General features: G+C 47.4%; 1 protein-coding gene across 3 annotated transcripts in view; it reads right to left on the bottom strand.

Annotated features, from left to right (window-relative positions):
• Positions 1–16430, bottom strand: part of LOC124717125 (histone deacetylase 8-like) — a 71496-nt gene that overhangs the window by 35651 nt on the left and 19415 nt on the right. For all 3 annotated transcript variants that reach the window (XM_047243858.1, XM_047243860.1, XM_047243859.1), the window contains 2 exons: positions 11055–11196; positions 4337–4443 (listed from right to left, as the gene is read on the bottom strand). In XM_047243858.1, the coding sequence (XP_047099814.1) occupies positions 4337–4443; positions 11055–11196 (249 nt within the window). The remainder of the gene's footprint in view (positions 1–4336; positions 4444–11054; positions 11197–16430) is intronic.

The raw sequence follows: 16430 nt of genomic DNA, 5'->3' as shown, positions 1-16430 counted from the left end.
CCACTCGAGGGTTAATGATCCTTCCTAGCAACTCTTCCGAATTAAGTAGCAGTGGAGGCAGGAAGACACTATGTTCAACATAACTCCATAAGAAAAGTCACATTCAGTTAAGTCAGGTTGTGACATATAAAGTTGGAAATATTTTATCTTTTATGACTTCCACCCCTGATGATTAATAGTTATTATTCCCAATAATTATACTAATTATCATATTGTGGTGTGTTCTGTACATGTATCCAAATACTTGAAAACTTGAATTAGACTTTGCTCCACCTAAACCTATTATTCAGTAATTTACATTGTGCCAAGTCCAACAGTTAAACCAGTTTACACTTCACGCATGGTCAGCAGAAAAATACTAATAGCTGACTTTCTCACTACCTTACAACTTTGCCAACATCATGTCAGTTAATACACATTTGTGGACATATAACACCATTCATCATAAAGACTGGCATCCCAACTCTACAGACACATACTTTATTTTGCATGAAACTCATTTACTTATGAGGTAATAAACATTACAATTTCCATACCACTGTAATTTCTATTGCCAGTTTTGCCTCTGGGCTTGTTAGATTCTGAACTTTGACACACTTTCGTTGCTCTATTTTCTGGAATCAGGTGACACCCCCTCACTAATTAATATTTTGAATAACTTAGCACTATGTAGACTAATATTCCAAACAGGACATGCACTTGCAATTGAGTTACTCCTAATGAGTATCCATACAGTGATTTCATAATCTTTTTTTCAGTTTTTAGATCTTATATTTTTAGCAAATCAAACATTTATCAATACTTAATAGTCCAATCTACATAACAAAACTTTTTAAATGACTGCACAATTTCCAAAATAACAATTTGTCTACATGCCAGTTTTTAAGTAGTCACATGTCACTCAAAAGTCAGTCAGTCTACACCCAGTCTCGGTCAAGCTAACAAGCGTGCAACATCTATGCTTTCAATAATTGTTCACGTCACAGGTATGCACAGTTTGTTCATGGAAATATATGTACCTGCACTCACAAAAAAATAGTAACATCACGGCCTAAAAACCTCCAAGTTATTTCGCAATTCAAATAAATCAGTATTTAGACTGAACTTTGCTGTAGTTGATAGGAGGTCTGAGCTATTATTGCCTGGTGAGCAAGTTACTGTTGAGTGTCATCAGTTTAATTAATGAGTGAAATAAGAGAGTTATGGTAGTGTACCTTATTCTAAAAGATTACTACAAGACAATACTGTATGTGAACTGGGACGTTTTGTGCCACATTTGAGTACTTCATTTAATGAATACCATTAATTACAGGACAGTGTTCACTAATATTATTAATATTTGTTTTGATACTTTTGTGATTCATATGAGCAGTTCTGCCACTGATCTCCCATTCATTTGAGTGTGCCATCATGATTGTACATGCTAATATTTTCATGAAGTTGGAAAACTGGGCACAGTCCAAGTAGAAACACTGTGAGGCTAATAAAATGTGCAGAAAATTGTGGTGGTGTGTAGATTTCATTTTAACAAGCACCATCAAGTACTGAGTAAGATTTTCAGCTTCAACACAACAAATGGATGTGATACAGAGGCGGTGACAAAAATTAGATGAAACCAGTTTGGTGGTTTACAATGTGACCATGGGGGCCACTGAAGAACAGGACTGTTACATTGGGAAGCAAGCCAATTTCACGGTAAGGCAGTTCAGCACTGAGCTAATCACAAATGTCTGAAAGAAAGTACGGTGGAGCACTGTCTTGTTGCAAAATGGAGTCTCCAGCGTCTTACTGTAACTGTGGCACAAGCCATTGCTACAGCATGTTCAAGTACATGAAACCAGTCACAGTTTTCTCCACAGAGACACAGGGTCTGTAAAATTTTGAAGAGGGTGTGCTGCAAAAGATATTAGCTTTAGGTGAATTACAAATGTGTTCTACAATCTTGTGTGGATGTTCTGTCAAAAAAAGGAACATTATCACAATACAGCTATCCAGAAACATCAAACTTGGTTTTGTCATTGAAAAACAAATTCCATAAAAAAAAAAATAAAAATAAAAAAAAATTAAAAAAAATTAAAAAAAAATAGTCTTCTTTCAGTAGCCACTGCAAGTCATTGCAAAAGCCAGAACGAAGCTCATTTTCCCAAGCAGTCAGTGCATGTAACAATGGTTTTACATGCAGAAGTTTGTGTTGAATGTGCCAGACGGTTGACTGCAGTACCTGCAGTTCCCTGCTGGTACGTGTCTTTTTTATTTCTTTGGGCTCCTGATGAACAATTTCCACACATACTCCACCTTATCTGCTGCTGATCCCACTTGGTCTCTTTTCTTTACACCACATAAGCAGCCAGTCTCACAGAACATGTTGCCACCCGTGGAATGTTTTGTCTGTTGGAGCTGTTCTAAGCCAAGAATACTGTAATTTATTGCTGAAAATGTACACATACATGTAGAGAACAAGGTACAATACAATCAGCAATACACAAGTGGCCTGCAGAGCCTTGCGGTCCACCCTATACAACTGTTTGTTCCAACTGGAGGCACAGCTTGCGCTGGCAAGTTGTGCACACAACTGCTGCTGTTATTAGCAGGCCAGGTGGCCACTAATGTCCAAATCACGTACGAACTTCACTCACAAACTATGAAGCAGTGAACACACAACACTGGTAGTTACAGCAGGAGCTCTTATGTGATAACTTGTATGAAACTGTCAGAATTGCCTCGCATGTAGAAAATTCTAGGACACAAAATGTACGCATCACTCCATAGGTTATACTACATTCTGACATGCCTGCCCCCTAGTGGTGTGATCTGCAACTACACTACAGTGCCTATTATAAATTGAAACTTGTCTACTGATATGTGTCATATTTCTGTTTGCATTGTAGCTTCTGCACAGTCATCTCTTTACACCTAGGAGGTACTTACAGACCCTCTTATGTTACACTGAGGTGACAGAAGTCCTGGACTAACGAAATGCACAAATACAGATGACTGTAGCATCACATACACAAGGAATAAAAGGGCAGAGCTTTGGTGGAGCTGTCATCTGCACCCAGGTGATTGACATGAAAAATGTTTCCGACACTATTGTGACCCCATGACGGGAATTAACAGACTTTGAATGCAAAAGGGTAGTCAGACTAGACACATGGTTCAGTCTATTTTGGAAATCTGTTCGGGAATTCAATACTTCAAGATCCACAGTGTCAAGAGTGCTGAGAATACCGAATTTCAGGAATTACCTCTCACTACGGCCTTCACTTAACGAACGAGAGCAGCAGCATTTGTGCAGAGTTCTCAATGCTAACAGACAAGCAACCCTGCGTGAAATAGCTGCAGAAATCAATGTGAGATGTACGACAAATGTATCCGTTAGGACAGTGCAGCAAAATTTGGTGTTAATGAACTACGGCAGCAGATCACCTACACAACTGCCTTTGTCAAGAGCATGACCATCTTTCCCAGGTTCATGACCATATCTGTTGGACACTAGACAAATTTGAAAACTATGGCCTGGTCAAATGAATCCCAATTGCAGCTGGTAAGAGCTTATGGTAGGGTTCAAGTGTGGCACAGACCTCACAAAGCCATGGACCCAAGTTGTCAACAAGGCACTATACAATTTGATGATGGCACCATAATGGTGTGGGCTGTTTTTACATAGAATGGACTGGGTCATCTGCTATCTCCAGCTACTTGGAGACCACTTGTAGCCATTCATGGACTTCATGTGCCCAAACAATGATGGAATTTTTATGGGTGACAATGCACCATGTCACCGGGCCACATTTGATCGCGATTGGTTTGGAGAACATTCTGGACACTTCTAGTGAACGGTTTGGCCACCCAAAACACGTGACACGAGTCTCATCGAACATTTACGGGACATAATCGAGAAGTCAGATTGTGCATCAAATTCTGCACTGGCAATACTTTCACAACTGCGGGCTGCTATAGAGGCGGCACGGCTCATTTCTGCAGGGGACTTCCAACAACTTGTCGAGTCCATGCCACGTCGAGTTGCTGCACTACACTGGGCAAAAGGAAGTCTGACATGATATTAGGAGGTATCTCATAATTTCTGTCACCTCAGTGAATGTGGAATCAAAAGACACTGGCCCAGACTGTGCTGGTTGGCAGTTTAAAATATCCTCGCTGACTGTTCGACAAGAGAAGACGAGAGGTTCCAGCTGAAACGGTGCAGAAGTTCTGCCGCCAAGTAAACCACTCCATGACTGGCACTACTTAACAAGTACTAGCAGCTACCATAATTGATAATTGTATGTATGTATACACAATAAGAAGATCTAGATGATACAAATTATAGGTTTACCATGATGAAGGTCCATGTCAACATATAGAATCCTTTGAAATTTTTTGCACATCTTCAGGATAGCCATGGCAATGTCATTCACATAACAGAACCCTTCTGCTCCATCTCTGCAATTTAAAAATTGAACAACTGTTTAGAGACATACAAGTGCCCTGCACCCATATAAATACAATATCGAACACAGAATAACATACTAAATGGAAAATTTTCTTGATGAAACTTGAAAAATTATGAGGGAGGATTACTGGCCATATTTATTTCAGCAGAATGTCAAAACTATCAAGAGACACATATAAATGTACATACACAATTCTATCTCATATATTAAAATGGGGGGAAACTAAAAGGAGAACAACTTATTGGCAGAGTTGTTACGGAGAATCTGCAACACAGCGTGTATGTCAAGGACAACTGTCAACTAATAAAACAAGTAGATATGTGTCACAGTGTACCATTTATGCAATGGGACCACAATCGTTATCATCACGATCAGCAATTCCACATCCTTTAGTGAATAAAGCAGTCATGTTGACTGCAATAGATTTGTGGATAACGTCCTCCAGCCGTACGATTTGTCACATAGCTCTGGATGTTTCCTCGTGTTGTCCAACAACCTCCCATAAGGTCTTCTGTTGCCTCTCGGATCCAGCAAACAAAATGCTAATGAGAATAACTAACAGAAGAATGAAAACAAAAATTGAGGATTTGTTGGATAATGATCAGTTTCCCTTTAGGGAAGGTACAGGAGGCATAGGCATAATTCTGATGCTGGTTTTGATAATAGAAACAAGAATTCAGGGAAGTCAAGCCATGTTCACAGGATTTGTCAGTGTAGAAGAAGCATCTTACAACAAAGTGGTGCAAGGTGTTAATATATATATTAACACAGATGATGTGACTTACCGAACGAAAGTGCTGGCAGGTCGATAGACCCATCCTTCAGGAAATCCTCCCCACTCCACCAAGAGTGTCTTTCCGCCGTCCACCTAACCTGCACAACCTCTTAGTTCATCCTTATGAAATCCCCAAACCACCTTCCCTACCCTCTGGCTCCTACCCTTGTAACCGCCCCCGGTGTATAACCTGTCCCATGCACCCTCCCACCACCACCTACTCCAGTCCTGTAACCCGGAAGGTGTACACGATCAAAGGCAGAGCCACATGTGAAAGCACCCACGTGATTTACCAACTGACCTGCCTACACTGTGAACCTTTCTATGTGGGAACGACCAGCAACAAACTGTCCATTCGCATGAATGGACACAGGCAGACAGTGTTTGTTGGTAATGAGGATCACCTTGTGGCTAAACATGCCTTGGTGCACGGCCAGCACATCTTGGCACAGTGTTACACCGTCCGGGTTATCTGGATACTTCCCACTAACACCAACCTGTCAGAACTCCAGAGATGGGAACTTGCCCTTCAGTATATCCTCTCTTCTTGTTATCCTCTAGGCCTCAATCTCCGCTAATTTCAATTTGCCGCCGCTCATACCTCACCTGTCTTTCAACAACATCTTTGCCTCTTTACTTCCGCCCAATTGACATCTCTGGCCAAACTCTTTGCCTTTACAAATGTCTGCTTGTGTCTGTGTATGTGTGGATGGATATGTGTGTGTGTGCGCGCGCGAGTGTATACCTGTCCTTTTTCCCCCCTAAGGTAAGTCTTTCCGCTCCGGGGATTGGAATGACTCCTTACCCTCTCCCTTAAAACCCACATCCTTTCGTCTTTCCCTCTCCTTCCCTCTTTCCTGATGAAGCAACCGTTTGTTGCGAAAGCTTGAATTTTGTGTGTATGTTTGTGTTTGTTTGTGTGTCTATCGACCTGCCAGCACTTTCGTTTGGTAAGTCACATCATCTTTGTTATATATACACTCCTGGAAATGGTAAAAAGAACACATTGACACCGGTGTGTCAGACCCACCATACTTGCTCCGGACACTGCGAGAGGGCTGTACAAGCAATGATCACACGCACGGCACAGCGGACACACCAAGAACCGCGGTGTTGGCCGTCGAATGGCGCTAGCTGCGCAGCATTTGTGCACCGCCGCCGTCAGTGTCGGCCAGTTTGCCGTGGCATACGGAGCTCCATCGCAGTCTTTAACACTGGTAGCATGCCGCGACAGCGTGGACGTGAACCGTATGTGCAGTTGACGGACTTTGAGCGAGGGTGTATAGTGGGCATGTGGGAGGCCGGGTGGACGTACCGCCGAATTGCTCAACACGTGGGGCGTGAGGTCTCCACAGTACATCGATGTTGTCGCCAGTGGTCGGCGGAAGGTGCACGTGCCCGTCGACCTGGGACCGGACCGCAGCGAGGCACAGATGCACGCCAAGACCGTAGGATCCTACGCAGTGCCGTAGGGGACCGCACCGCCACTTCCCAGCAAATTAGGGACACTGTTGCTCCTGGGGTATCGGCGAGGACTATTCGCAACCGTCTCCACGAAGCTGGGCTACGGTCCCGCACACCGTTAGGCCGTCTTCCGCTCACGCCCCAACATCGTGCAGCCCGCCTCCAGTGGTGTCGCGACAGGCGTGAATGGAGGGACGAATGGAGACGTGTCATCTTCAGCGATGAGAGTCACTTCTGCCTTGGTGCCAATGATGGTCGTATGCGTGTTTGGCGCCTGCAGGTGAGCGCCACAATCAGGACTGCATATGACCGAGGCACACAGGGCCAACACCCGGCATCATGGTGTGGGGAGCGATCTCCTACACTGGCCGTACACCACTGGTGATCGTCGAGGGGACACTGAATAGTGCACGGTACATCCAAACCGTCATCGAACCCATCGTTCTACCATTCCTAGACCGGCAAGGGAACTTGCTGTTCCAACAGGACAATGCACGTCCGCATGTATCCTGTGCCACCCAACGTGCTCTAGAAGGTGTAAGTCAACTACCCTGGCCAGCAAGATCTCCGGATCTGTCCCCCACTGAGCATGTTTGGGACTGGATGAAGCGTCGTCTCACGCGGTCTGCATGTCCAGCACGAACGCTGGTCCAACTGAGGCGCCAGGTGGAAATGGCATGGCAAGCCGTTCCACAGGACTACATCCAGCATCTCTATGATCGTCTCCATGGGAGAATAGCAGCCTGCATTGCTGCGAAAGGTGGAAATACACTGTACTAGTGCCGACATTGTGCATGCTCTGTTGCCTGTGTCTATGTGCCTGTGGTTCTGTCAGTGTGATCATGTGATGTATCTGACCCCAGGAATGTGTCAATAAAGTTTCCCCTTCCTGGGACAATGAATTCACGGTGTTCTTATTTCAATTTCCAGGGGTGTATAAACAAAGATGATGTGACTTACCAAACGAAAGTGCTGGCAGGTCGATAGACACACAAACAAACACAAACATACACACAAAATTCAAGCTTTCGCAACAAATGGTTGCTTCATCAAGAAAGAGGGAAGGAGAGGGAAAGACGAAAGGATGTGGGTTTTAAGGGAGAGGGCAAGGAGTCACTCCAATCACGGGAGCGCGCGCGCGCGCGCGCGCACACACAAAAGCAGACATTTGTAAAGGCAAGGGCAGAGATGTCAGTCGAGGCGGAAGTACAGAGGCAACGATGATGTTGAAAGACAGGTGAGGTATGAGCGGCAGCAAATTGAAATTAGCGGAGATTGAGGCCTGGCGGATAACAAGAAGAGAGGATATACTGAAGGGCAAGTTCCCATCTCCGGAGTTCTGACAGGTTGGTGTTAGTGGGAAGTATCCAGATAACCCGGACGGTGTAACACTGTGCCAAGATGTGCTGGCCATGCACCAAGGCATGTTTAGCCACAGGGTGATCCTCATTACCAACAAACACTGTCTGCCTGTGTCCATTCATACGAATGGACAGTTTGTTGCTGGTCATTCCCACATAGAAGGCTTCACAGTGTAGGCAGGTCAGTTGGTAAATCACCCAGAAAGTGTACACGAGCAAAGGCAGAGCCACGTGTGAAAGCACCCACGTCATTTACCAACTGACCTGCCTACACTGTGAAGCTTTCTATGTGAGAATGACCAGCAACAAACTGTCCATTCGCATGTATCTGTATTGGTAAGTTTGTGGTGAACTTTAGATTTCCAAGATATGTAACATTATTCTTCAATTTTCATTTTCAAATGCTGCATCTTCTAATCCTGTCCACCTATCAAAATTACCTCTTACTATAATGACCAACCAATCTCCCCAGGTGTAGTAAGTAGCAGAGTATACTTGGTTAAGCATTCAACATTTGACAATTTTAAACCTACTTATTTATCAGTTTCACTTATGTTGCAGAATAAAATAATTATACATTTTATGACAGACCAAACTATATGACCAACAAAGTGGTAAATTTTGTGCTGCGACCATAATAATGTTCACAAAGCAAAGAGACTTCATTTACGAGAAAAACCATACCACACAGTGTGACATCTAATTCTGGTTTCTACATATGTATATTTTGTGATGTGAATTCTCTGTGGCTTATCTATTCAGTTATTAAATTTGAGACACTCTATGGACTTTGCTATCTGTCTCAAATTTTTCTTTACATGTAAACCAGTTACATGCAGAAAACCAGTTACAAAGAGTTGAAAATACAGAGAAATCACACTTAGTACTATATACTACACCAGTTTTACCACTATTATGATGGTAAATGTGTTACATAATACACTTTAATGATTATCCTTGCAAGCAAAGGATAATGTGTTGTCGTGACATCTAACAGTTACTCTGTGGTAATTTTGTAGGACATAAATAAAGTGAAATAGACACATTATTTTACATTATGTACCACAGAAAATGGATCACATCTTGTAGTTAATGAAAAGTTATGCAATAGCAAGAAACTAACACTACAGTTTTGTTGCCTGTACATAGACACACTGTATATAGTGTTATTTTGAGTTCATATTTACTTGGGTCATTTGTAAAGGGAGATAAGCACTAGAATACATGAAATTTTTAATTGTACAGAACTTGCTAGTCGCATGAAAGATTAATGATAAATTGCAAATACACATATTTAAGACATATGAACCACAATAGTACAGTTTGAAGTCAAAACAGAATTAAGAAAGGAATGAATTTATTCTTTTCAATACTCCTTGTTGAAAGATGGTACTGCAATGGCATAGCCCTTGATTGTATGTATGCTTTATTTTGCACTAGGGCTTGACATATTCTTTACTGATAATACACGACTAAGAGAGATGTACTGATCTGCACACATAAATTTCTACTTTTTCCCCACTGCTGCTGTTGATGATACTTTGAATATAAACACTTTTTGTAAACACCTTGTGATGAATATTTAGGATAAGAATGTATCTATTACATTCTGCTTGATTTATTGTACAAAAGTACATGCCCCTAATACATTTATGTACATATATGTGAAACAGTGTTAGCTTACCATATATGTAACCCCTGGGCATTGAGTGTTTTCTGTATCTATCATCCTAATTCAACATAATTTTTTGATTGACTGCAGCCTGCACCATTGCTGTGCAAATACTCATGGCGGAAGATCTGACAGACACAATATGGACAACCAGGAGCCTGAGACGTTCATGACTGCCAGACATATGAAACTCACCGAGAATGCTGGAAACTTGAGATGAAACTAAGATACTTTGACTACCTAATTTTCTAGCACTTAATGCAGTGACACAGACAATGAGGAATGCGAGAACCAATAATGTCAAATCTTACATTTGGAACAATGGTTGTTTCACTTGAACACTATTACTTAATGCTTTGTGAAAAAGACAATCCGATCAATTTAAATTATAATGCTGTCATGGACATTCAATGTACACTTACTCTGCTACAAGTAGTTACATAAAGGACAAACCTGAAAAGTATATTGTGGCTATTTTCCACAAAATTTACATTCTATTTGAGAAGATCATTTTTGTCATCAATTTTCAATTCATAGTTAAGTAACAATTATTAGTAATACTTATATATTCTCATCAGTAAAGTTTTTTTGTAACACAGTAGCTTAGAATTTAAGAGATACCAAGTTTAACTTTAGTATTAAACATAATTTGGTACAATTTATTGTGATAACTTTTCTCATTATTGTATATGTGTACCTGCCCACTTTTTTCTTTTTGGTTCCATCGCTTGCTGGTAGCACCTCATACATCTGTTCCAAGCAAGAGTTGTTGCAGGGTGTGTATAATGGGACAAACTGGATAGATCAACTGAATATTACAGCGCCATATATCAGTAAACAACCCAGTTCCAAATGTCTCATCTCTCTATATTTTACATACACATATTGCCACGAAGTATTTAAAGCATAAACATTCATTCTCATTTAGTAGACGGTACATCACAATGGGCTGCAGTAGATGACGACCAACATCATTTCCAGTGCTTTCCCGTGACTTGACCACTCAGTAATGTTTACGTGGGATCAGGGGCACAGACCTCAACATATGGCACAAGCAACATCTGGTACACAAAATGCTCTATCCTGTCACTCACAACACTATTCAATGCTTGTGACGAGGTGCGCTATGTGGTAACTCGCAAGTGTCAGGCTAGCACTACTCTGAAAATCTGAGGTGCTGTTGTGAGGTGCCTACACTGTGCCTCGACCTGTCTCCAGGAGCTGTAGTGACAATACAGTAGTGGGCACCACACCCAACAGTGGAGGTGAACCTCATTCGAACATTCACTGACTGAAGTTATCAACGAAAATTCTGAACTCGAGCTCACCTCTGGGCGTGGTGCCACCCTCCACACCAGTTGATGGCTACTTCCGCACCAGAACTCGTTAACGCCTCAGCTGCCACCACCGACCCACCTCCGATCACCCGGACATGGTCGTACATCCTCGACAGCAGGGGAGTATCGTAACCTGTTGACAAAACCAGATGTATACTTGAGATTTGCTGAAAGATAAATGTCAGAAACTTGATTAATCAGCCTTTCACATCTCACCAATGCGATATTAGAGTCTCGGCAACAGTATTTTATACTTAATGTTATTGCTGAATTTAGTTTAAAAATAATGGTTTACACACAGCTAGCAGAGGCCACTTTGCACATATCTTCTAATTTTTACACTCATTTTCTAGTTTATTCCTTAAATGTATTTGTATCTCATAACAAAAATGAATTTAGCATGCCCAGTGCTTTAAAAAATTACAAGCCAATGCAAAAATCTAATTTTCATGCAGATTGGGTGGAGTTGTGAAGTCCGATACAAATGCCAGAGTCAGTTCAGGTGAGAATGGCTATACCACCTCTCTGCTGCAGTGATAAGACTGATCTGTAGCACAATCCACGGCCTAGGTTAGGTTGAAACGTGACAGTCTGATTAAGAGTTGGCGAAACCAACAAAAGTGAAATAAAAGATACGTAGCATAGCCCAAGGTCAATGTTTCTTTTTGTACCATTTGCTCAATATGTAATTTACTTTCTTTTTTTACATACATCTACATCTGCAAGGTGCACTCAGAAACGCTGGATTACATAATGGGCAAACCACTGACGGGTATCTACGTCTGCAAGGTGAACCCAGAAATACCAGAAAGGATATGTTTAGAGAGAGTTCCCATGTGTGCATTTCAGAAAATGCTTGTGTTGGTAGGAAGAAACCAGATGCCACAAGCTATGAAGCAGTCATTATAGAGAAGCACATTGCATCTGGCAGCATTTTCAGCAACTGGGTGGTCCAGCTGTCTCTTGGCAACTGTTTGTCAGTGGCCATTCGTATGGACAGACAGACTGTTGGTGTCATGCCCACGTAGAATGCAGCACAGTGGTTGCAGCTTACTTTGTAGATCACATGGCTGCTTTTACAGGTGACTCTGCCTTTGATGGATAATTATAGGGATGAGCCATGAGGCAAAGGGGTGGTACCACGGATGGAGCAGGGATGGAAAAGAATATTGTGTAGCTTTTGTGGGTGGTGGAACATCACTGGGAGGTGTGGGAAGGATAGTGGTTAGGACATTCCTCATTTCAGGGCATGACAAGAGGTAAGTCAAAACTCTGGTAGAGAATATTATTCAGTTGCTCCAGTCCCGGGTGGTACTGAATCACAAGGGATGTGCTCTTTTGTGGCTGGCCGGTGGGTATGTGGGAGGTAGTAAGTGAATGAAGAAATAAGGCATGGGAGATGTTTCTGGACAGGGTCAATATGGTCTGTGGCGGCCTCAATAAGATCCTCAGCATATTTGGGGGAGAGACTGCTCGTCACAGCAGGTGTGACAATCAGAAGTGGCTAGGCTGAATGGGAGGAAAATCTTGGTATGGAACAAGTGGCAGCTGTCAAAGTTAAGGTACTGTTAAAGGGTGGCAAGTCTGAAGTGGAAAGGGGTACTGATGTAGACATTCTTGAGGTAAGGTCATCACACAGGAAAGTGCCTGTTAAGTTGAGGAGGACCAGTTGAAGCAAATGGGGGAGAATGTGTTGAGGCTCTGGAAGAATGTGGATAGGGTGCTCCCACCCTCAGCCCAGATCATGAAGATGTCATTCATGAATCTGAACCATGTGAGGAGTTTGGGTTTCTGTGTAGTTAGGAAGGATTCCTTTACATAACCCATGAATAGTTTAGTGCAGAATGATCCCGATGGGGGTGACCACTGCTGTTCCATTGATTTGATGGTAGGTGGTGCCTTCAAAGGAGAAGTAACTGCAGGCGAGGATGTAGTTGCTCATGGGGACCAGAAAGGAAATTGTCAGCTGGGTGTTGGGGAAGGCAGTGTTCAATAGCGGCAAGCTCATTGGCATTAGGAAATCTAGTGTAGAGGGAGGTGGCACCAACAATGAAGAGCAGGGTGCCACGCAGTAAAGGAACAGAAACTGTGGAGAGGCAGTGGAAGAGATGGTTCGTGTCTTATGTAGGATGGTAGGTTATTGGTAATAGGCTGAAGGTGTCGGTCCATGAGAGCAGAGATTCTCTCTGTATGTGCACAGTAATCGTCCACAATAGGGTGTCCTGGGTGGTTGGGCTTATGGCCACTAGGAAGCATGTGGGAGCCAAGTGCAGAGAGTGGTCAGGGTGAGGAGAGAGGGAGATAGTGGGGGATGGGGGGAGAGTGGGGGGAGGGAGAGGGAGATAGTGGGGGGAGAGTGGGGGGAGGGAGAGGGAGATAGTGGGGGAGGGGGGAGGGGGGAGTGGGGGGGAGTGGGGGGGGGAGAGGGGGAGAGTGGGGGGAGGGAGAGGGAGATAGTGGGGGTAGGGAGAGGGAGATAGTGGGGGGTGGGGGAGAGTGGGGGAGGGAGAGGGAGATAGTGGGGGGGGAGAGTGGGGGAGGGAGAGGGAGATAGTGGGGGGGGAGAGTGGGGGAGGGAGAGGGAGATAGTGGGGGGAGAGTGGGGGGAGGGAGAGGGAGATAGTGGGGGGAGAGTGGGGGGAGGGAGAGGGAGATAGTGGGGGGGGAGAGTGGGGGGAGGGAGAGGGAGATAGTGGGGGGGAGAGTGGGGGAGGGAGAGGGAGATAGTGGGGGGAAGTGAGAGAGTTGGGGGGAAGAGAGAGAGAGTTGGGGGGGAAGAGAGAGAGAGTTGGGGGGGGAAGAGAGAGAGAGTTGGGGGGGAAGAGAGTTGGGGGGGGAAGAGAGAGAGAGTTGGGGGAGGAAGAGAGAGAGAGTTGGGGGGGGAAGAGAGAGAGAGTTGGGGGGGGAAGAGAGAGAGAGTTGGGGGGGGGAAGAGAGAGAGAGTTGGGGGGGGAAGAGAGAGAGAGTTGGGGGGGGGAAAGAGAGAGAGAGTTGGGGGGGGGGAAAAGAGAGAGAGAGTTGGGGGGGCGGGGGAAAGAGAGAGAGAGTTGGGGGGGCGGGGGAAAGAGAGAGAGAGTTGGGGGGGCGGGGGAAAGAGAGAGAGAGTTGGGGGGGCGGGGGAAAGAGAGAGAGAGTTGGGGGGGCGGGGGAAAGAGAGAGAGAGTTGGGGGGGCGGGGGAAAGAGAGAGAGAGTTGGGGGGGCGGGGGAAAGAGAGAGAGAGTTGGGGGGGCGGGGGAAAGAGAGAGAGAGTTGGGGGGGCGGGGGAAAGAGAGAGAGAGTTGGGGGGGCGGGGGAAAGAGAGAGAGAGTTGGGGGGGCGGGGGAAAGAGAGAGAGAGTTGGGGGGGCGGGGGAAAGAGAGAGAGAGTTGGGGGGGCGGGGGAAAGAGAGAGTGAGTTGGGGGGGCGGGAAAGAGAGTGAGTTGGGGGGGGCGGGAAAGAGAGAGAGTTGGGGGGGCGGGAAAGAGAGAGAGTTGGGGGGGCGGGAAAGAGAGAGAGTTGGGGGGGGCGGGAAAGAGAGAGAGTTGGGGGGGCGGGAAAGAGAGAGAGTTGGGGGGGCGGGAAAGAGAGAGAGTTGGGGGGCGGGAAAGAGAGAGAGTTGGGGGGGCGGGAAAGAGAGAGAGTTGGGGGGCGGGAAAGAGAGAGAGTTGGGGGGGGGGAAAGAGAGAGAGTTGGGGGGGGGGAAAGAGAGAGAGTTGGGGGGGGGGAAAGAGAGAGAGTTGGGGGGGGGAAGAGAGAGAGTTGGGGGGGGAAGAGAGAGAGTTGGGGGGAAGAGAGAGAGTTGGGGGGGGAAGAGAGAGAGTTGGGGGGGGGGGAAGAGAGAGAGTTGGGGGGGGGGAAAGAGAGAGAGTTGGGGGGGGGGGAAAGAGAGAGAGTTGGGGGGGGGGGAAAGAGAGAGAGTTGGGGGGGGGGAAAGAGAGAGAGTTGGGGGGGGAAGAGAGAGAGTTGGGGGGGGAAAGAGAGAGAGTTGGGGGGAAAGAGAGAGAGTTGGGGGGGGGAAGAGAGAGAGTTGGGGGGGGGGGGAAGAGAGAGAGTTGGGGGGGGGAAGAGAGAGAGTTGGGGGGGGGAAGAGAGAGAGTTGGGGGGGGGGAAAGAGAGAGAGTTGGGGGGGGGGAAAGAGAGAGAGTTGGGGGGGGGGGAAGAGAGAGAGTTGGGGGGGAAGAGATAGAGAGTTGGGGGGGAAAAGATAGAGAGTTGGGGGGAGGGGGGCAGAGCTGGGGGGAGGGGGGCAGAGCTGGGGGGAGGGGGGCAGAGTTCGGTGGGAGGGGGGGAGAGTTCGGGGGGAGGGGGGGAGAGTTCGGGGGGAGGGGGGGGAGAGTTCGGGGGGAGGGGGGGGAGAGTTCGGGGGGAGGGGGGAGAGTTCGGGGGGGAGGGGGGAGAGTTCGGGGGGAGGTGGGAGAGTTCGGGGGGAGGTGGGAGAGTTCGGGGGGAGGGGGGGGGAGAGTTCGGGGGGAGGGGGGGAGAGTACGGGGGGAGGGGGGGAGAGTTCGGGGGGAGGGGGGGAGAGTTCGGGGGAGGGGGGGAGAGTTAGGGGGGAGGGCGGGAGAGTTAGGGGGAGGGCGGGAGAGTTCGGGGGGGGAGGGGGGGGGAGAGTTCGGGGGGAGGGGGGGAGAGTTCGGGGGGAGGGGGGGGGAGAGTTCGGGGGGAGGGGGGGGAGAGTTCGGGGGGAGGGGGGGGGAGAGTTCGGGGGAGGGGGGGGAGAGTTCGGGGGGAGGGGGGGGGAGAGTTCGGGGGGAGGGGGGGGAGAGTTCGGGGGGAGGGGGGGGGAGAGTTCGGGGGGAGGGGGGGGAGAGTTCGGGGGGAGGGGGGGGGAGAGTTCGGGGGGAGGGGGGGAGAGTTCGGGGGGAGGGGGGGAGAGTTTGGGGGGAGGGGGGGAGAGTTCGGGGGGAGGGGGGGGAGAGTTCGGGGGGAGGGGGGGGAGAGTTCGGGGGGAGGGGGGGGAGAGTTCGGGGGGAAGGGGGGGAGGGTTCGGGGGGAGGGTGGGGGAGCGTTCGGGGGAGGGGGGAGAGTTCGAGGGGGGTTGGAGGGAGAGTTGGGGGGGTTGGAGGGAGAGTTGGGGGGGTTGGAGGGAGAGTTGGGGGGGTTGGAGGGAGAGTTGGGGGGGGGGTGGAGGGAGAGTTGGGGGGGTGGAGGGAGAGTTGGGGGGGGGGGGAGAGTTGGGGGGGGGGGGGAGAGTTGGGGGGGGTGGAGGAGAGTTGGGGGGGGGAGGGAGAGTTGGGGGGGGTGGAGGGAGAGTTGGGGGGGTGGAGGGAGAGTTGCGGGGGGTGGAGGGAGAGTTGCGGGGGGGGTGGAGGGAGAGTTGGGGGGGAGGGTGGAGGGAGAGTTGGGGGGGGGGGGGTGGAGGGAGAGTTGGGGGGGTGGAGGGAGAG

This window comes from Schistocerca piceifrons, chromosome 9, assembly GCF_021461385.2.
Source record: "Schistocerca piceifrons isolate TAMUIC-IGC-003096 chromosome 9, iqSchPice1.1, whole genome shotgun sequence".
NCBI lineage: Eukaryota > Metazoa > Arthropoda > Insecta > Orthoptera > Acrididae > Schistocerca > Schistocerca piceifrons.
This window is presented reverse-complemented; position numbering and strand designations above follow the sequence as displayed.